At 38.6% G+C, this 21521-nt stretch overlaps 1 protein-coding gene across 1 annotated transcript in view; it reads right to left on the bottom strand.

Annotated features, from left to right (window-relative positions):
• Positions 1 to 21521, bottom strand: part of nhsl2 (NHS-like 2) — a 222704-nt gene that overhangs the window by 108271 nt on the left and 92912 nt on the right. Inside the window, exon 2 of the mRNA XM_084711793.1 lies at positions 18762 to 18845. Coding sequence (XP_084567919.1) covers positions 18762 to 18845 — 84 coding nt within the window. The remainder of the gene's footprint in view (positions 1 to 18761; positions 18846 to 21521) is intronic.

Genomic DNA, 21521 nt, shown 5'->3' with positions numbered 1-21521 from the left:
ATGCAGAACACCTCAGAGTGTTCAAAGTTGCACCAGGAAACATCACGTTGACAGCGAGAAGTGAGTTTTGAACACCCAAGAAGACGGACATGAACTACATTTCCTCCTCGGCTGGTGGGGACACAGAAGTGGTTCAGACAAACTTGGTTAATCCAGCTTTCACTGGATTAAAATTTTGAATGAAGCTTCAGTGGGTCAGCTAAAGGCGGTGGAACAGTTTACAGATTACAAACTCTTTTCATTAAGGCCAGGTCACACCACAAAGTGGCACAGTGAAGTTTTTCTGTGCTTCTTGCTGGAGGTTTGGTGATATAGTGACAAGTAGCAGGGTTAGCTGGTGAACTGTAGCGTGCAAGCTCACTGCTAACATGAAACAAAGGTAATAAACGATATAAATGAATAAATGATAACTTCCTGTGGGTGTTTAAGTTCACCAAAGCTGAACGAAGTTGACAAGATGCAAAAAAAAAAGTGTGAATTTACTTTATTTCTACAAGTAAATTCACTGTGGTGATCGCAATATTTGAAATGCTGGTGTTACCAAGCAACAAAACCTGACTACTACAGTGTTTAAACATTGTTTTTCAGGCTGCACGTTGCTGATGTTGAATATATCAGCAGAAAAACCTGTTATAAGTAAGCCAACACAGACAAGGAGTCTTTAAAATGTTCAGGAAAAACTCTGAGAACTACTAAAGGGACCTTCATGTGAGACTATTTTGTCAACTGTTGTTTCCTAGGTCAAGAAGGAACTTTAAGACTCAGCACTTTTATGATTATCAGAGTTTACTGCATAAGCTGACTCACCACAGAGCAAAAAAAAAAAATGTCTTCGTACTTATTGTTTTATATAAGAAATACCTCAAATTTTGGAGCAACTTTGCATTAAAAAAGCAATGATGATCTGATCTGATGATGTGATCTAAAGCTCCAGAAAAACTAATAAATGTCCCTTAAGGTGAGATCTTTCTCTTATCAGCTGCTGTTTCCAAGGTGAAGAAAGAAACACAGCATTTCTACTTTTATCAAAAGATGTGTTGTTAGCCATAAAAAAGTGACAAGGTGGAAATAAAAACAAGTGTTGGTACTCTTATATTTTATATCACAAATATGATCCATATGACCAAATTTGGATTTAAAACAGTGACTACATTCACTGCTAATAACCACTACTTTGACAATAACTAAATTTCACCTTGTACAACAAATACATCCAGTTATTCCAGTGCAATAACTGCAGTTATTCTTGAGCAATAATTATATTCACACTTGAACTTGAGCATGAATTTCATTTATTTAGAGCACAACTGCATTCATTCTTTTAGAATAATACCTATTCTAGTTCAAACTGCAATGTATTTATTTATTTATTTATTTCACTTATTATTTTGGTTACTTAGTTGTGTCTTGGTTGCAGATGTTTGTTTGCTGAGGTCAATAATGTTTCTGTGATAATAATAATAATAATAATAATGTTGATCATGTTTCTTTTTTCTTTGCCTTGTAGTTTTTTTATTGCACTGATCAGGCTCCTCATTTCATTTTCATTCATTCAGTTCTATATTTATTTAGGGCTGCAATTAACAATTATTTTCATACTCGAATAATCAGCTGATTATTTTCTCAAATAACCATTTAACAGTTGCTCGCCAATAAAATGTTTCCCAAAGCCCAAGATGTCACACTCAAATGTCTTTTGTCCACAAACCAAAGATTTTCAGTTTATTGTGAGAGAGGAGTAAAGAAACCAGAAAATATTGAGGAAAAAAAAATAAATAAGAAGCTGAAATCAGAGAATTTGGACTTATTTTCTTTCCTAAAAAAATACTCAAACCCATAAATGAATTATGATCATTATTATTATTTGGTTTGTTGGATCTAAAAACAGCAAATATCCATCACTTCAAAATATAACAAAGCTATTTAGGTAACTGAAATCTTTTCCTCTGTGACCAATTTAACTTTAAATGGGCCGACCCAGTTAAAACTGAAAGTTGCAAAGTAAACCCTGATACAACATAAACAGGTTAACACTTAAACCTGAAAAACAACCATAAAGCTATAAAACCCATTTTATCAACAGGCAACAAGTTATCACAGCTCAAGGTCTGTAACAGAATCATTCTGAGTCAATGTCAATGCCACAAACAAGAAACACAGTGAAACATGTTGCATGCATGAACACACACACACACACACACACACACACACACACACACACACACACACACACACACTATATTATTACACTACAGTACCTTAAAGTGGCTCAGACAGAAGGTTTATGTTGTGAAGACTGCAACAAGTCAACTCTGAGTCCAAGTGAGTATGAGCCGAAATGAGAGAGTAAGAAGGAGGGAGGAGAGGAGAGGAGAGTAGAGGAGTAGAGAGAGGGAGGGATGAACAGATTTGTGGGCAGAGAATCAGAAACAGGGAGAGACAACAAGGGGAGAGGTGGAGCAACACTGACTTAGGATAAAACCCTCCACAAGCGATGAAAGAAAGCAAGAGAAGGAGGAGAAATATCAGAAAAAGAGGACAGAAGAACTGAGAAACAAGCAGGAGGTGGCAAATACTGACACACAAATACACACACTCATATTCTGACCACTCCAACAGAGCAGACATCTGGCCTAGAGTGGATTATGGGTAATTAACTGCTCTTTAATATTTCCCGCTGAGCGAGGACTCTGACAGGACAGGAACACAGATTACTCTCTGATACACACAAAAATAATGTGTGTCTATCTGTGTGGGCGTGTGTGTGTTTATGACTCTAGAGAGCAGGCCAGGGGAATCACTGAGATTACACTGTGATCCAACACAGACACACACACACACACACACACAGACACACACACACACGACAGAGATTTATTCATTTGCCAACCACCACATCCTTAAAGCCATCCTCAGCCCTTAATCCTGCCTTTATGTATGTGTGTGTGTGTGTGTGTGTGTGTGTGTGTGTGTGTGTGTGTGTGTGTGTGTGTGTGTAACTTTCATCCTACAGGTATGAATCTATGTTCTGATTCCAATACCTGTCTACAACTGTTTCACTTTTATTTGTTAACACCATGAACCCAATGTGAGTCTAATAACAAAGAAAACCCAAATAATAATCACCTGTATTAATTCAAATAAAGTTGGGGACTCCAGTAACATGACTTGGCTTGACTAAATCTTGGGCAGTATATTTTTCATGGGAGCAGGTGAAAACTGCAAAAAAAAAATGTCTGAGAAGCTGCAGCCTCTATTGACTGTCAAACTTAAACTGTACATTTACTGCCAGGTGGACAACTTCACGCCTCACCTTTTCCTGCTCTCAGCTCACATTCATTGTCACTCTCTGCTACCACAGACTGAAATTAGTCTGCCGAGGAGTCGGAAAGCAATATTGCAACAGAAGCAAAAGAGTAAGGCCAAAAAAGACCAAGAACAAATGAAGACAAAGTTGACACAAGAAGACAGAAAAGACCCTAAAAAGCATTAAAAACAATAAAAAGGCTAGTTTGTCACCATGTTTTTTAGCTCAGCTGCCTTGTCTACCAGTACAGAGACTGACCTCTGGTGGTGCGTCCTCAGCACTACAATATATTACCTTAGTACAGCCAAATCCTTATCAGTTGATTGGAAAGACTAAACTTGACTTTGATTTCATGTTTCAAGTTTTCATGACTTGAGACTCATGACTCAAGGTTTTGACTTTTTTTTTATTGAATATGTACATTTATCTAGACACATAAATGTTAAGTTTTCTTTTGGAAACATGATTGGGTGCTTTTTAGTGAAATGCACACAGACCTAGCAACCTACTGCTGGAAAATAGAGGTCAATGTATGAGGCAGCTTTAATGCAGAGAGCTAAAATTTAGATTATGTTTTCAATGATGTTACTAAGAAGATAACAGCAGTATACAAGATCTACAACTAAAAATCAGTGTCACAACTGTCCAACATCCAAATTCATTCATCACTACAAAACCCACAGATATACAGTATGAACATGAAATTTTAGCTAGGCCTAACTTATTGGCTTGTCAAACGTTTGCTAAAAAAGCTAATGTTTTAATTTAAGCTATGTTAAACTTGGCTTCTGTTTCCACTTCAGGGCCGTATAGAACTAAAGAGCTACATTGTAATTTCAGATCCCCTCTCTTCATTGTTGCTTGTTTCAGTGTGTGTGTGTGTGTGTGTGCGCGTGCAACTTAATCCTCAAGACTCCCAGGAGGCCTGTCCATTTGTCCAGTAACCCAAGGCCAAATACCGAGGAGACTATCGACCCCAAAAACTGTGGCAACAACAGAAGGGCTGAAGGATGAACCGAGGAGGAGAGGACACACCTGAGGGAAGTCTTCTGTGTGTGTGTGTGTGTGTGTGTGTGTGTGTGTGTGTGTGTGTGTGTGTGTGTGTGTGTGTGTGTGTGTGTGTGTGTGTGTGTGCGTGTGTGCGCGCGCAAGACGAGAGAGACAACATGAGGAAAGGGCAAGACAACACACTGAGAACACATGTATAACTAGGAGGGCACTCGTGCAGACTTCAGCCAAGGCCAATACCTACAGTATTTCACAATGTCAATGAAAGTGTATCCACCCTATGATTCAGAAATGCTCCAAAATTTTATGGGTTCTTTATTGGCTCATGTGACACTCTTTCATCAAGTTTCATAAAAAAAAAAAATCAGGTCAGTTTTCTGTAATCCTGCTGACAAACAAACAAACCAACCAACAAACAAACATCCTTAGCAGAGGTGGAGAGTGAAGAGACAAATGTGGACGCTTCTGTACATACAAGGAACGGATACCCAAAGGTTAGGTTGAGTATCTCTAAGGATGGGCCCACTTGTAGCAGTCAAAATAAGTTTCAGTCATTATCCAAAGTTTGTGACCATAAGTGATTTCAATGATTGACCATTGAGACCTTTGTTTTTCTGGCTAATTGACAAGGTTAAGGTTACGGCTTGGTGGGAACACCAGGTCCACAGCACTGCCAAATTATACAACATAATAAGTTTGTACAATGTGCACAGTAAAGAAACAAAGTATCCATATCCTGCAAGAGTTTCACAAATTGAGGAAACCCTCATGATGGTTGGGCACAATGTCCACATTGCTGCTAGCTGCACACAATCCACCTGTTGGTGCTCTTTCTTCTTCTCACTTATGAAAAAGCCCATGAGGTACTTCACTTGGGGCAGCCCAAAGGGAGCAATCCATGGCCTCAGACTTAGATATTTTGATTCTTATTCAACAAACCATTCCATTGGCCACCACTCTGGACACTCCCTATGACCGAGCTGCGCCTTTAGCCCACTGAGAATTCGTGCTTGACTTCCTGCCAAGAATCCTCACTCTGAATGGTTTGATGAGAATTAAAATGATGTCAATCATTTCACAGTGACCATATCTCTTCTTGCTGTCTTCGTACCTAAAACGACACCCATAGCTGCCAGTAGTCCCTCCTTGATCTTTGGCTGCACCACTTTTGGGTGAGCAAGGTGGATTCTCACAGGATCTCGCAATCCAGCTGCCTCACAAGGTGAGGAGTTCATCTCTCTTTTCAGGGACTTGTAGAATCAAGGCCCAAGAGCACTGAAGCTGGTCTGGAGGCTCGAGGTAGTCCAATACCTTACTGAGACATGCTATGTTGGTTTTTCATTTGTTGCTATCTGTATAACAACAACAAGAAGTAAACAAATTATCCCTAGACTGTGTTTACAGAAAGTCACGGTTTAATGGTTTGTGTCCATATGCAGAGGTGTTTTTCAACGGGAGGGGTCACGCCACATCCCAGCAACTGCTAAACACTTCTGGCTGCACCTGATTGGACGAATGCTCACTCAGATGTCTGCTCCTGCATTTCAAACCAAACAAATACAGCAGTTCATTTGGAAACTTTCTTAAAAAATTTTTTGGGGTTGTTTTGAAGATTCGCTGATTTGCATAAAGTAGACTAGACCTCAACTTTATGGAAATTAGGTGTTACAAACATGACCCCCACGTCTCTCAGATCACCCTGCTGCACTGCATGGCTACATACGTGGAAACATATTTTAACTGTATTTGCACTTGCCTAGAGCTTACAAACCATCTTTATGTAACACAGATAAAAGAAAGAGAAAGTTTGCCAAACACCAAAAATGCCTCCAAAACTTTCCTCTGCATTGAAGCTGAAACAATTAGTCTTAGTCAATGGACAGACAATTAAACTGCAACTATTTTAAGTTTCTGTTAGTATTTAGCAAAAACATCCTCTATTTTCAGGTCCAGAAATAAGACAACTTGATGCCTTCTTTGTCATAAATTAAATTTAAAAAGATCTTTCGACTTTAGGAAGCTGGTTTGACAAAACAAACAAAGTCATGCAAGTCTCTGGCATTTCTCAGTATTGCTGGAGATTTTAATCTAGATTAACTGAGAAAATACTGTGCAAATTAAATGATAATGAAAGTAATTGTCAGTTGCAGTGCTATTCTACCTCTCATTGATTCTCTGTTGAAGATTCATTTTGAATTATACATAAAGGAACAAGAGGGAAACTCCCCCATTTGGCTGGAGAAGCAAAACAAGTAAAGCTTAAGAAACTGCAGAGAGTTTACTTCTCACAGGAGCTGTATCCTCATGGGATCTCTGTCTTCACCAATTTTTTACAAACTAAAGACATGCCAGAGCTGTAAGCTGTTGAAATCATCAGCGATTCCCTGAAGTAGAACAAGATATGTGACGTCCCCTGGTGCTTGTACAGGACTCAAGAGAAAGAAGGAAAAACACGATGGATGGATATCGAGAAGAAAAGACTACCTGTCAAAAAGACTACTGTGAATACTCTATGAGACAGGCACACTTTATCTGTGATTTACAACTGTGATGCTGCTATATTGACTCAGGGCAGCGTCTCTAACCACAGACTGATGAACTGATGAAACTCTTTCTGAAAGAGAAAAACTATAACTTCTCTAGCAGCCCTGTGAAGCTGTTAACCATCATTCCAAAATGTTCTAAATGTTCTCATTGAAAATCACTACATTTAAATACTGGACCCTATTGGGAATGACATATTTTTCACATTGGCACAGAATGACAACCATCAGTTTTCAGTGATTCTCTCTGCACAGATTTTCTTCGCTTATCAGCCAACATCCACCATCTTGTCCCAACTTCTCTCTCTTTATCTGCTTATTCTGACATAGAGATGACTACTGTCACCTGCAGTTTTAAGCCTGCATTAATGTCCCCATGTAAGCAAGTTTTCATGCGCATGCGTGTATATTTCTATACGTGTGTGTATGTGCGCTGTTGGAAGCTGTTAATCTGCTAATCCACCTCCCCACAGAGCCAGATTACTGTTAGGAGTTTGATAAGAAAATGTGGGAGGCATTTAAATATATTAGTGTTCCTCTGCTCGCCACAGTCTGGCCCAGACAAATCCTTTATCTCACAAGACAACATGGTTTTTCACTGATGGAACAATTTAACATTATGATACAACAAGGAAACATATGGTAAGATTTGCATGCATTATCTAGCCGTTTTAGCTAACTAAAATGCTAAGTTTGATCCATGCAATAGTCAGAAATGCTTACAATCTTATTACATCCAATGCAACAAATAAATCCAACTTTGTTAATGTAAACCGAAATTATAGAGTTTAATCAATCTGGAGATGCCTGGTTATCCAGATTAAAATAAATAAATGAATAAACTTGAGTGCTGTCAGGACATAGTACGCTAAGTATAAGAGAGGGGAGGAAATGTGAACTTTCAGCTGTTCTGTATTGTTTAATAAAGCATAACGTTGTTTGCTAGATAGCTAAAAATTTAATAAAACATAAAAATTCTTTTCTAGTTAGCTAAAAGGTATGCTAGCTAGCCAAACATAAATTTTAAAAAAGTTGTATTATTTGTTAGCTATAGCTAAAAGGCAAACAAAACACCATAGTCTTTGCTAGCTAGCCAAAAAGAAAATAAGCATGTTATATTGTTTGCTAGCTTGCTAAAAAGTTAGTTAGTGCTACAGAATTAATTTAATCTTGGTTTAGAGTAAAAACAGAATTCTCTTAATATTAAAGCAGTTTAAAAGGTTGGCGCAACATAATTTAAAGTTAAACCAGGATTTAATTGAGTTTAAAAAAAAATCTTTGCCAGTGGAACCCAGCAGAACTATTTCAGACAGTATGTTTGGTAATTGGTTTGACAAGTAAAGTGGGCCTACATTAGATTAACTTTCCTACCCAAGAGCGGGAAACAGCCACTTCACCAGCTTTTTCCATGGGAAGCATCTGGTACTGTCACTTTGTTTAATATATTTCTAAGAAACACAATGCGTGTTTGATATCAGAGATGATTGGTCATGTAAGGAATGAACAGCTGTGTGTGTTCGACTGATAGCAGTGTGTGTGTAAGTGTGTGTATGTGTGCACAACTTAATCCACAACATTCCCAGGCTTGTCCATTTGTTCAGCTACCCACAGCCAAATGCTGAAGACTGTGTGAGCAAGAACACTGAGAAAAAAAAAACAACACACCCTGTTTGACCAAATAAAGTTCTGATATCAGTCAGTCTAGTAAGGAAAAAAATGAGGTGTAAGACTTTTTAATTTATTTTGCATTATGTGAATAAAATTTTAAATGTTTGATTTTATTCTCAAAATGCTAAATAAATTCTGATTAATTGATTAATTAAAAGAAAGTTCAACTTTATTCTCAACATTTCAACTTTATTCTAGCGCTTAAAAATATAAAAAAAAACTTTTTCATTTTTCTCACCATAATACTTTGTAAATATGGGCTGCTGGCAAAAAAATGTTCATATCAATATAAGGCAGTCTCTGAATGCAGCATTACTAATATCCTGTTGCTTGAATCATGGGTAATGAAGTTCTCTGAATGCAATCAAATACCTCTTTTTGCCATCGGATGCTGCCAATGAGCAAAGTTGTGTGTGGCTTTAGCAAAACACAACTGTTTGGGTGTGGTCTGACAAAAATGTTACATAAGTGAATAAAAAAGCCTCTTTAGTGATTTTAAAGAAATTTGGAGCCCCTTTTCCACTTGAAATTGGAAGAAAACCCTTCAATTATTACGAGAAGTAAAAAATTCATCTGTTGTCACTCTGTGGTGTGGGAGAGTGGGGTTACATAAGGAAATGTCTGGCTCTGAACCCCAATCTAGTTATATAACTCTGGTTTGGGTCAGATAATGTGGTCGTGGTGATGGTGTATGGGTGGAGGGTGGGGGCCCACAGGGAAAAGATTTCAGCGGGGTGAGGAAGACCACATGGGGCGGGGAAAATTTTAGATATTATTCAGTATATCTCCTCATCTTTCTGTTCTTATCTGCCTCCTCCTTCCTTCCTCAGTTTCTTACATTTTATCATCCTTTCCATCGCCTTTGTCTTTGTTCTCCGCTGCCTCCATCTGTTTTTACACCTCCCTCCCATCCTCCTTTCATCTACCACCTTCTCCACTTCATCCCTCCAGCTCTTTGTGTTTTTTTTTTTTTTTTTTTACACTTTCCTCTCACTCTGTTGATCCCAGAGGAGAAGTTTTTACTCATCCATCCATCATCTGTGTCAGGCTGGCATGTCAGAGTCCATCCAGAGATAGAAACCAGAAGAAAAGGGCAGAAAATACGAAGAGAAAAAACGAGAAGGGTTAATGACAGAAACACGGTGGCACTTTGGGAATACACAAACAAGACTGTACAATGATGCACAAAGCTAAAACTTTAAGAATAATAACTTGAATTCACAGCACTCCCTCATCTGCCTGCAGCAGTAACACCCTGAAGGCAACACTGATGCAACAACAGCTCTCTACATCTCAACACAGTCAGACACATGATGTGCTTTGTTTGCCTTCACACTGTATTACACAGGATCCAGATCCAGTACGACATGGCTTATAAAAACATACAGTGGCTGTGATTTTGAGTATACATGTATATTTTACATTACTGCAGTTAGGGCTGAATTAATTATCCAAACCAAACTCCACTGGTGAAATTAGTCATTTTACCTCACATTACACAGGAGCTGCTGGTCCATCCTGTCTTCTAAGTGTTTCCTTATTTTTAGACTAGTTGTCTAGTCTAAATTGAAATTTCAGCTTGATTAACAGGAAAATTAGTCACCATGAACATCTGTACTAACAACTGGCTAACTTAACATGTCCTTAGTTTGGATAATTTTTGGTCTTGGAACACAGAAAGGTAAGACAGCAACTTGTAATGTGTGAAAAGCCAACGTCCTAGTATGGGAATCAGATTGAAACCTGACCACCTTTATTTTTAAATTTTATTGAGACTATGCATTTATTTCCACCTGTCTCTACGTTCTCCGTTATGTTCCTACAGTCATTATGGTGCAGAAGTCACTGATGATGTGCTAAGCTAACAGTGTTAAGCTAACTACTGTGTTGCTGTGAACAGTTAATCACAGCTAAAGGTACTTGGGCTGCAACTAAGGATTATTTTCATTGTCAATTATTTTCTCAATCAATAATCCTGTCACAATCTTGTCACTTGAAAAAGAGGTCCAACCATGTGGAGCACACAAATGTGTGGTAACTGTTATTTTCATCATTGATCTACCTGTCAATAATTTTCTCCACTAACTGATTAGTCGTTTTGGTCCATAAAATGTGAGAATGATGCAAAATATTGATCACTTTTTCCCAAAGTCCAAGATGACGTCCCCAAATGTCTTGTTTTGTCCACAATCCAAAGATATACAGTTTACTTTCAAAGAAGAGTAAAGACACCAGAAAAAACAGAATCTTACTTATTTTTCTTAAAAAAAAAAAATCTATCAAAAATTGATTAATCAATTAATTGTTGCAGCTCTAAATGCTACTGCAAGGAACTTGCATGTTTCTTTTGGTTTTGGAGTCCCCTTTGGACAAAAGCAGTACTGTTTCCACCATAATAACCACAAAAAATAAATAATCAAAATAAAAATCTCCTTCTGCTGCTTTTGAACTGGTTAAACTGCAAACATAAACAGTCTCATCTCTTCTGAAGACTCTGACCCTGCCAGAGGCACAAAGAATAGCTCTATAGAAATAACCAATCTTCTCTCTGATGGTCTCATTAAGTTAAGTAGGTCATATAGAGGCATCAGTAATAAATTGAGATGGTTTCATAACCAGTTAAAATCTCCTTGTAGTAGCTTTAATGTGGTTACTGCAACAGTTGTTTAATATTCACACAGTCACACAGAGTATGCTGATCTCATTTTATCCCCACCTGCCCGGCCTAACAACACTGCTGGCAGAAACCCTGAAAAGACTGCAATGAATACCACACTGATGGTACCAGCATTGCAGGACAATGAGGCCCATCCCAGTATGCACTGGATGAGATGCTGGCTCATCCTGGACATAACCATAAGAGGACTAAAACATACAGGACAGACAAACACAAAGACACTCATTCCACATTCATGCCCAGTTCTCCATTTCATCACCTACGCAGAAGGTGAGAAATCAATCTATACTGCATTGTATGCTTTGGAGAAGGTTTGACAAGTGTGAAATACACAATATAACATGCATAAACATCTATAGGCTCCTTTGAGGACAAGATGCAATGGAAAATAAATTGTCATCAGCCCACAAACATTTATTTTTGTGGCTGCTGCCTTCTTTGCTTCTGCATATAGATTACATCTGCAGCCAAGTCCAGCAGCGGATTTATTTTCTTCACAGATTGAGGTCAGTTGGAGCAAATAGACGAATTCTATTATCATTTTTCTAATCTATAACACAGACTGTTACGCAATAGGAGATCCCTGTCTGGTACAACTGCCATCCTGCTCAGAAAAATAAATAAATAAAAATGCTAGACTGTCCAGATTGTTACCAATATGCTCAAAGACTGTGAGCCAGACGCTTGACTCAGAATTTCAGTCTGCATTTATAAAAACAACGCTGACTTCAGCTGGTAGGATCAGATTTCTCACATGTTTTCTTTGGCTAATATCAGCTTCTGTCAGTTAATATATGGTTTAGGGCGCACAGGTTAAACTAACAGTCTGCAGAACATGTTCAGTCCTCAATTTAGCTAAACTGTTCAACAAGATGTGGGGAAAATGTCCTCCAAATGACAATATATGTGCATAAATAAGTGCCACCACAGAACTCGTTAAACATGAACAAACCTTTGTTTGCAGGCACTGGATCAAACGACTGATGCCTTAGTTTTTCTTGGAAGAACATTTTCTTGCAGTAAGTGAAAAAAAAATGCCCATATAAGTAGCATGATCTTATGGCTAATGAGAAGGTAGCAAATAACTGAGATACAACTTGTGCATTACTGAGCTACTGAGCATTACACAGCCTCAGAGACCGATGGTGGCCAGTTTGATGACAATGATACAGTACTGAGGTGGTTTTCTTGCCGAGTTCGATTCCTGCTATGCCAAGAATCAGCCAATTAGGCAGCTTGCTTCACCACTAACCAAGCTAACTAGTTAACAGCAGCTACAGGTAACAGCAGACAGTGGTTATCCTACTTTAGGAACAAGTAAAGAAGCTAACCGCTGTCCGTCCTTCAGGTAACTCTGCCAACTAAATCACCTCAGCATTGTACTGTTGTCAAACTGGCCTGATAACATCTTCATGTCTTTACTTGAAGTCCAGGAAATTATTCAAGAGACTATTACAAAAGTATTAGACTGTGGAATAAAACTCAGTGACATCTTTATGACAAGTCCAAAATGTACCACTTTTTTTGAGGTCAAGGAAAATATACACTTTTAATGGTCTCACAACGGCCAGTGTCAAAACTAACCACATGACAGTTAAATGTTAAAACATGAAGGTAAAAAGTTTATTTAAGTTTGATAATGTCAAGTTGCTATGTCAGTGACATTGACAGGGTATGTTGTCTTGGTTAGTTTCATGTTGTCACAATAATCTCAGCATATTGACTAAAGGCACCTCATACAATCCCACTTCATAAAAATCCCTTTCTCTTTAACTCAGCCTTGTAAGAAGGTGAACAAGGGCAAACATCCTCACTTTAGAGGGTTTTTCATTATGTATGCTTGGGCAGCCATTCGATCCTCATATGTAAACAAATACAACAGCACACATATATGGGTGTGTGTGTATACAGACCCATACATACCCACACAAGCAGACAAACACTCCACATTCCTCCTACCACTCTATATTGTTGTGTTGAAGGGGGATTAGGCCTGCCCAGTGTTTTGGTATTTAGTTCTGCTCCATTATGCTCTTTAATTTCATTTCCCTCCTGCAGCCATACCCCGTTGTCCCTTAATCAAATAATAATCAGGGTTGTTGGTTAGTGGTTAAACATTTAGCTCTGTTCAAAGCCAAACAACAATGCAAAAACATCAAGAAAGCACCATAATTCATTCCAAGAGGCAATGAAGCCAAGACTGTGGCGGCGTCTGCACCGGGCCGCTTTTGTTTATTTGAGGGATTATGTTACAAAATGTGCTGTGCAACAGTTGAAATCGTGGACTAGCCATTCAAATGAATTATAAACAATGTTAGAGTGTTTGGTTGGCAAAATGAAAACAATTTTATCATCCGGATCCTTCAGAGCTGAAAGACAAATCAATACAGGATTGGAAGTGAAACATTTCCATGGTTTCCTTAAGCCACGGCATGAAATTATAATAATTTTAGGGTCAAAGCAATTTGAGACGTTGCAATAACAGGCCTTTCACAAAGGATCTGAAACTCATTCTGCAGGGAAACCTCAAGCCATTACTGCAGCGGCTGGTGGAAACTGGAATGCAGATATTACAAAAATGTTTTTATTGTCAAGCCGTGATTTCAAAGTTATAAACTTGGTCTACTTGGTCATTTTGTGATGCTGCGGCCATATAACACAAACTCCCTTTGTGTGTATGGATTTAGGACTGTTCCTAATTTGGTTGTTAAAGAAGCAAATCCTAACTAACTTTAGCAAACTTATCTCATCTTACCTCAGCCTCTCTTATCACAGGTTAGGAAATCCCAAACACTATTAGTTTTTATGTCTCTTACTGTGCAACCAACACTACTTTTCTCATATTACCAAGCTGAACAACTTGGTAAACCTTGTTTTTTTAAACAAACCAACACTGAAACATGATGGGCCTTTAACTTTATAATAATAGTAAAACCATGTAAGACTACATTCCTGTCCCATATGTCAGGAAGTGTCCATTCATAAAAATGGCATCGAAGAGTAAAAAGAAGAACTGTGTTATTTCGGAGTTTGAAGTTTTGAGCCTTGTCACAGCAAGGGGCTTAAGATGACTGCAAGGAAGAGGGGGCAAGGGGAAGCTTCCATCACAGTCAAAGGACGGAATAAATGAGGATGTTCTGCTGGACAGCGACTTCATACGCCTACCTGCATATGAAGATATATGGCCAAAACACCAGACAGTAGCTAATTAAGTGTCAGTCAATTAATGATGATAGGCTTTACATGTAAATTATGTTATTAGAAATAAGGATAATTGGATAATGTCTACACAATTATGAATTGTTCTTTATTTTTCAAACTCAAAATGTCTTCAGACTAATGAACTATGCAGTCATTAGTCAAAAACTACGACAGGTCTGGAACACTCAAATTGTTTTCGTATCTGAAAAAATTCTAAATACACGAAAATTGGTGAATGCAACAAGTTCTCCTAAATCACTTGTACACACCACTTAAGAACAAGTCTGTTTGTACATGTAGTTCTTACACGAGACCCACTGACTCAGGAACTATTCATCTGTAATTGTTTTTTTTTTTTCCTAAATTAGGTCCTAACCTTAATAACAGTACCATGGTTACCAGTTTTGTAATACATTTGATTCCCAAACCTAATGCTCCCAGCAGTGGAGCAGGAGGAGTATTTGATTCAGTATTTTGGACCAACAGAGCAAAGCTTTGATGATTTTTGGGAATCGGATGAATATTTATGCTTCTGTTGGCTAAAAATTGTTCAGACAAATTGGAGCATTAGTTTGGCACCGGTGTGTGAACTTCCCACCGCAAAACTTAATCTTTCCGTTACAAGAAAATTAGCCAAGCTGAACTTTCTTCTTTCACCAAATGCTGTAGTCACAGCAGATGAAAGTGCCCACAGCCGATGAAATACACCACTGAGACTTGACTGTGAGCAGCCCAGCAGCAACAAAAACACATGATGTCATCACTGTGAGATGCACTGCTGAGGGTTGATGACATCACCATGAGGACAGAGGAGGAGCGTGGGAAACCACATCACACTTGGCGTAATTTGTCAGACGCATTCTGCTGTGATGAGTTATCTGACCAGGCTGCACAAGGAGACCGAGGCCAAATCTGCATAACACGAGTCCGTAAACATACATGCCGCCCGCTGCAACTTCTGAAGTTTTATATTTCAAGAGCTTTGGCAAAGAAATCCCATGGGCTGTCTTACAAAAGGATTTACAGCACAAGAAACAAAAACAAGAAGCTTTAGAGAATACACAAAATTAAACCTCTTGGGTGACAAAATGACAACACCAGAGTGCCCACTCTAAGACTGAAAACAACCCTCTGGGACAGAACTGCAGGGGCTGTGGGGATTAAAGAGCAGCCACAGAAACTTCAGTTGTTGTACCAATGGACATTTAAGTCAGGACTATAAAGTGTAGCGTGACTCGTATAGTTCTGGATTTGGAGTAAGTAAAGGGACTAAATTATCCCAGGGTTTATGCTTGGCCCTGGGCTGAGGACTGCCTGGGCCCTTCACTGGGTAACAAAACCTTGTACCAATAATAAGGGATGGGCAACAAATTTCAATTTCAAATACAATTTTAGCTTCGCACGATCATTAAAACAAGATAATCGAAAATAAAACGATTATTGTGCCACATGCCGAGGTGGCTCTCCTTTCTCAAATGAAGAAGCTGAGAAAATGACTTTTTAAATTCACCAAATAATCAGCATACACAAGATCCACCGTATTACTTTTCTTACCCTGATCACTCCAGCTATATATGTACATGTACATCTATATACCAGAGACCTTTGCAGGACTGCGGTTGATATCTTGAATATTGATGTGCACTAATGTAAACTCCCTCACTGTTAAGTCCCAGTCTGTGGCTCCTCAGGCAGGGTGAATGTACTCTGATCTGCTGTCCGCTCTGCCAGAGCCGTTCAGCTCTCACACATTCCTCCAGACCAGAGAAAATCGGTTAATCCCTGGAGAGCAGATAACCTAATACTGCTGGACACGCTGCAGTCAGACACTCGGGGCAAGAAGTTCTCAACTGTACTCTGGAACTAAAGGAGATGAAGACTTCCAAAACACTACATATTCATTGTGGAAAACAGTCCCAACGTCCAGTCTGTGTACATGTTTTACAATTGTTCTTAGTCAGTTGTTTGTTTGGTTAATTTTGGTTTATCCAAAATATTGTTGGGTTGCACTTATTTTACATTACACTGACAAGACAACAAGAAATACTTTGTTTCAAAATAGACAAAAATTAGAAATAAAATGTTCTTTATTAGACAGTATTAATTATTATTAGTGTCTTATTGTGTGTCTTAGTGTATTATTCCCAACTGTTAGATTTTCTTAAAGGGGAATTAGGAACATATTACAACAGAACTGTACTGTAAACTAAAGTGACTAATAAGAGTCTAATAATCACTTTAGTTTACAATGCAGCTCTCTTATGTGTACCTAATTACCCTCTAATAAAATGGTCCAACAGTGGGAAACAACACAATTTAGTTTACAGTATAGGTCTGTTGTAATGTGTCCCTAATTACACTCCAAAAACATAGATAAGGGTCTATTAAAGGGTCTAATACAACACATTCTTAGATTCTTTTTATAGTTTATATGTGATGCTGTACATACTTAAAAACAGGAAAATAAATAGGTTAAAAGGCTGTAATTTGTTGCACTAAAATATTTCTGACACCTCCTTTGTGTAGTTTTGGAATAACACGCAAGTACTTATGAACACTTCTAAAACTTTGCAACTAAATAATGAAACCGCTGCAGGGAAAGCTTAGGGATAATTAGTGATTGTCAAAGTTATGAAGGAGTGTGGGGGGGGTAGTATCACAGAAATAAATGCTTCTACAAGTCTGAGAGTAATTTTCTGTCTCAATGAAGGTTTCTATTGGGGGGAAAAATGAGTTTAGTCAGGGATGAAGCTTAATCCTTGGCTGTGAAATTGGCCCCTAATCTCTTTGGGAGGTACTGAGACACACCGATGGGACACAAATCTACACTTAAATAACAAAATAACTTCAAGAACCGAAAAATGAAAGAATGGGGCGTCTTAGAGATCCAGCAGGCTAAATCGCACGCTATGCACAAGTGACATTATAATTGTGAGCTCAACATGTGACTTTTATCACAAGTTATCCCACCGTAGACAGTAAAATCACAGGACTAATAGAGCTACAGGATCTACAAAACCACAAATAAAGCTCAAGACTGTGAAATACCTTCTTGGAAAAAGCCACAACTTATTTTCCTGTCACTGATATTGAAAGGGTATTCAAGTCATGCATAGACATGGATATAAAATGTCAAGTGACAAGTATACAGAAAGGTTCTTTGTGTCTCAGATCTTTCAGTTGCAAGAAGCATCATACTGAAAATAGGAAAAACAAAACTCTGTTATGCATTTCCAATAATAACATACACCCTTGGTGAATTTTTGCTATCACAATGCAACCTACAGGATCATATTCTTTGGAATAAAGCTTAAAGGTAGAGGCATGCGTCTCCATCATTATGTTACACATGGGAATAATTTAAATTCAACCCCCCTAGAGACCATCAAATTTGTGGGTGTTGTGTGTGGGATTATGTTGAATCTGCACCTCTGTTTTGATTGTGCTATTTTGGCTAACAGAAGTAGCATTCAAGATGTTCCAGTCTCCTAAGAGGACAGATGTCCTGCCAAACTATAGATGAAGAATGTTCTTTTGTAGTCAGCCTATAGTGTCAATTATATGTTAAGATAATAAGCTTGGTTAACTTGAACAACAGGTAACACGGCTGCTAGCCACTTAAAGAATATTAGCTTATAGCATAATTATGTAGCTAACCAACCAGTGTCGATGCTAACACACCACTGTTAGCTGCTTGAATAATGCTTGTTCTCAAAGTTATTTAGATAACCAACTAGCATTGCTATTAACACATGGTTGTTTGCTGCTTGACTAATATTAGACTTATTTAGCTAACCAGCCAGTGTCGATGTTGACACCTCGCTAGCCACTACAGTAGCTTAGTTAGCATCTGCACAATATAGTTCCTCCCAAAGAGTTAGTGATGCGTTTCTCATGCCTCAGTGAAGCAGGCACACGCATGCACAGCAGCAGAAATTGGCATTTTTTGCAGAAATTTCAACATCAGATGCATAGAGCCTTAAATTTTCGTGTTCTGAGTATGAACTACACCACCACATCATGCTATCTCTTAAATCTCATTTCCAAAGAAAAGCAATCCCTTTAAGCACTTGGGCCATAGCACTGAATATGCTCAGTAATTTCTAACAATTATCTGTCTGTCTTATAACGTGGCTGTTTATGCCCTCCAGCAACTACTCACGAAAACAACAGACAACAGAAATATCAGCACTAAGGACACCCAGATCGACTGGACAACAACTGGGATCCGCCAATATTCAAAGACCGATGACGGCACAAAAAACTTGAGCCAGTTCTCAGCCGCGTTGGTGTCATTGTCACATGCTAATGAACCCAAAGGTGCATGCCACCCACATGTTGTACATCAACTACTCACCCGGTGATGTCTTGTGTTGCCTCCACGTGAACGTAGAATGAATCCAAAACACACTATCCAGACTTGTTGAAGTTGATGGTGCTCCTGTTTTTGAAATAGCAAAACATCCACTTAAAAACTCACCTAACTTGTGCAGTATAATCCAAGTCTCATTTATCAGACTGTAAGTACAATACTTCAAAAAAACCTTGCTAATGCAATCATTTCTGGTGGAAAACTACACCTGTGCACTGTACATCCTTGTGCATGCAGTTCAGAGCAACAGGAGGTGTCTGGTGGTGGAGTCAAGCGGTGTCTTCACGCTAAATTTCTAATTAGTTTGTGATGATAGAAAGTTAAACAATTGCCCCATCATGAGACTATCACATCAGGCCAACAGAGGAGGACTTAGATGCAGGACTCAGTCACAGGGTTTTTAATTGAAAAAGAGAGCAGGCAAAAACAGGAACAAAAAAGCAAGAACTGGTCCAAAAGTAGGAGATCTCTAGAAAACTGGAGAGCTAGAACACACTCACAAACAAAGAGACGAACTGGCACAGACAAAGGGTGGCACAAGGACTAAATACACAAGGGAGGAGGGGTAATGAGGGACAGGTGAAACCAATCAGGGTGGGGTAGGCAATCACACAGGAGGGAAACACACAGGGGCAGGAAGTAAAGTGCCTGAAGTGAGAGACAAGGGTGAGTACCAAAATAAAACAGGAAACACTGACAAAAAATTAAAACAAGGAAAACATGACCTTAAAGGAACCTCAGGATGTGTGTTACAATCATGAGTCCAAGTGGTCATTTGTGCCAGGTTTGAAGGAATTCCCTGATGTTTGATGATTTTTTCAAAAGTTGTGAATCACAGAGGTCCTACAGCATACAGTCATGAATGTGAACAAAAAACATTAGTCTGATCAGTCCAGTAGAATTTGAGCTTAGCTCCCGACAAGATGCAGGTCCGTTGATCATGCATGCACACACACACTCACGCACCCACAATCACTACAGACAATCGGTATCAGTGGCAAAAAAAAACATGATTGGGGCATCCATAGTTTGCACAGTTCTATTCCCTAATCACTGTACTGCAATTTTTTAATTATTCTGTATCCTCTTTCTCTTTTTCACCTGCCTCTACAATAACAACTGGAACAAATTCTTTGTAGCAGAATGTTCAATGTCTCTCTTGTGATATGACTATGGCTATAAGGCAATGTATGTGTATGTGACATCCTCCTGTGTTGCTCCTATATGAATTTGTCTCAGTATGTGAGTTGATACTTGTTGATATATATCTGCAGCACCAGGGCACATTTATTCTTCTCGGTGAATAAAGTGATTTTGATCAGACAGTTTTGCTCCAGCAGAAAGATTTTCAACTTTGCCAGAGAAAACCAGAAAGACGAAACTGCTCCCCTAACTTTGACACAACTTACAGAGGCAAAGAGATCTGACACCGCTCTCCTCTGGGATTCCTGGTTTAGCTCCGAACAGCAGTCTTTTCACATAAGCAAACTGTGAAACACTGACACACACTCAACACGTAGGCAGCATTGTACAGCCATGCAAATGCACCCAGTGATGAGATGAAAATTCGCAGCACTGTAAGAAATGTTTGACAAAATGTCTGTTTGATGGGTAGAGTGAAAATACTATGTGTGGGTTGATACAGGGCCTTGAAGTTAAGCAATGTAGGGTGAGACATTTATGTCTTTAAATGGAAATCAGAAGTTAAGGATGGAGTGTTATATTTCTGTATATGATTACTGCTCCCTCTCTGTTTGCATTGTTTTCTTCCTCACACAATTAGTATCTCCGCTCAGTTATACAACTCCAGCTTCAACGTAATAGCTGCAAAATGCTGAAGACAAAGTTTCCAGCAGCAGGGGATCATCAGTACAGAAGCTGAGGTTAGTGTTCATCCTGTGACAGCCGATTCTCACATCAAATGCTGCTCAAAACAAAATGTTATCCCCCCAAAAAAGAGACCGAGAAGCAGATTCTGCAATATTTCCATATCAAAACATTTCTGTTTCTTTGTTATTGATTTCTGTTACATAAGAGTGATTCAAGCTATACTCAATTTATGGAAGTTTTTCTATTTGAAGTTCAAAAGCTCGCTCTTGGACAAGGTCTACAGTTTTATGTAACAGAGGAATAAGTGGGTTGATAGCATAAGCAGTGATACCCATCAAGATTCAACAAAAACTAAAACTCTGTCCCGTACTGTCTCAAGATAAGATTAAATCGATGGCAACTAGACATGTTTATATGTTAATGCCTTCAAAGACATATAAACAAGTCCAGCTGCATTCGATTTAATCTTATCTTGAAATTACAATGACCTGGACGAATTAGAACATTTACAGACACGTCCCTCACTGTCTTACTTATAAAAACACAGGTGACAAATCTATGGCAGAAGGATGAGTGTAAGATGAAGCCAGAAAAGGACAGACATTAATAATATGTATTACAAACAAATTACCATACATACCATACATTTTTAATGATGAAGTTAATACTTAAAAATAGAATTGTTTAATATATGTATGTCCAGGCCAGGCTTGGACCTGGGTTGGGTATGAACTATATATTCTATATGGCCAAAGCCGAACAGAGCCTGACCCCAGACCTAATGTGGCCCCAACTGAACTGAAATGGGGTTGGACATATATTAAGAATTCTACTTGACCAAAGCCCAACCTGATCCTAGACCCACCAGAACCTGACTCAGTCCTAGTCAGCCTGAACCCAATGTCCATCCAGACT

Source organism: Lutjanus erythropterus, chromosome 23 (assembly GCF_056507025.1).
Source record: "Lutjanus erythropterus isolate fLutEry1 chromosome 23, fLutEry1.hap2, whole genome shotgun sequence".
In the NCBI taxonomy this organism is placed as follows: Eukaryota; Metazoa; Chordata; class Actinopteri; order Lutjaniformes; family Lutjanidae; genus Lutjanus; species Lutjanus erythropterus.
Note: the sequence above shows the minus strand (reverse complement) of the source record. Positions and strands in the feature narration are given on the sequence as shown.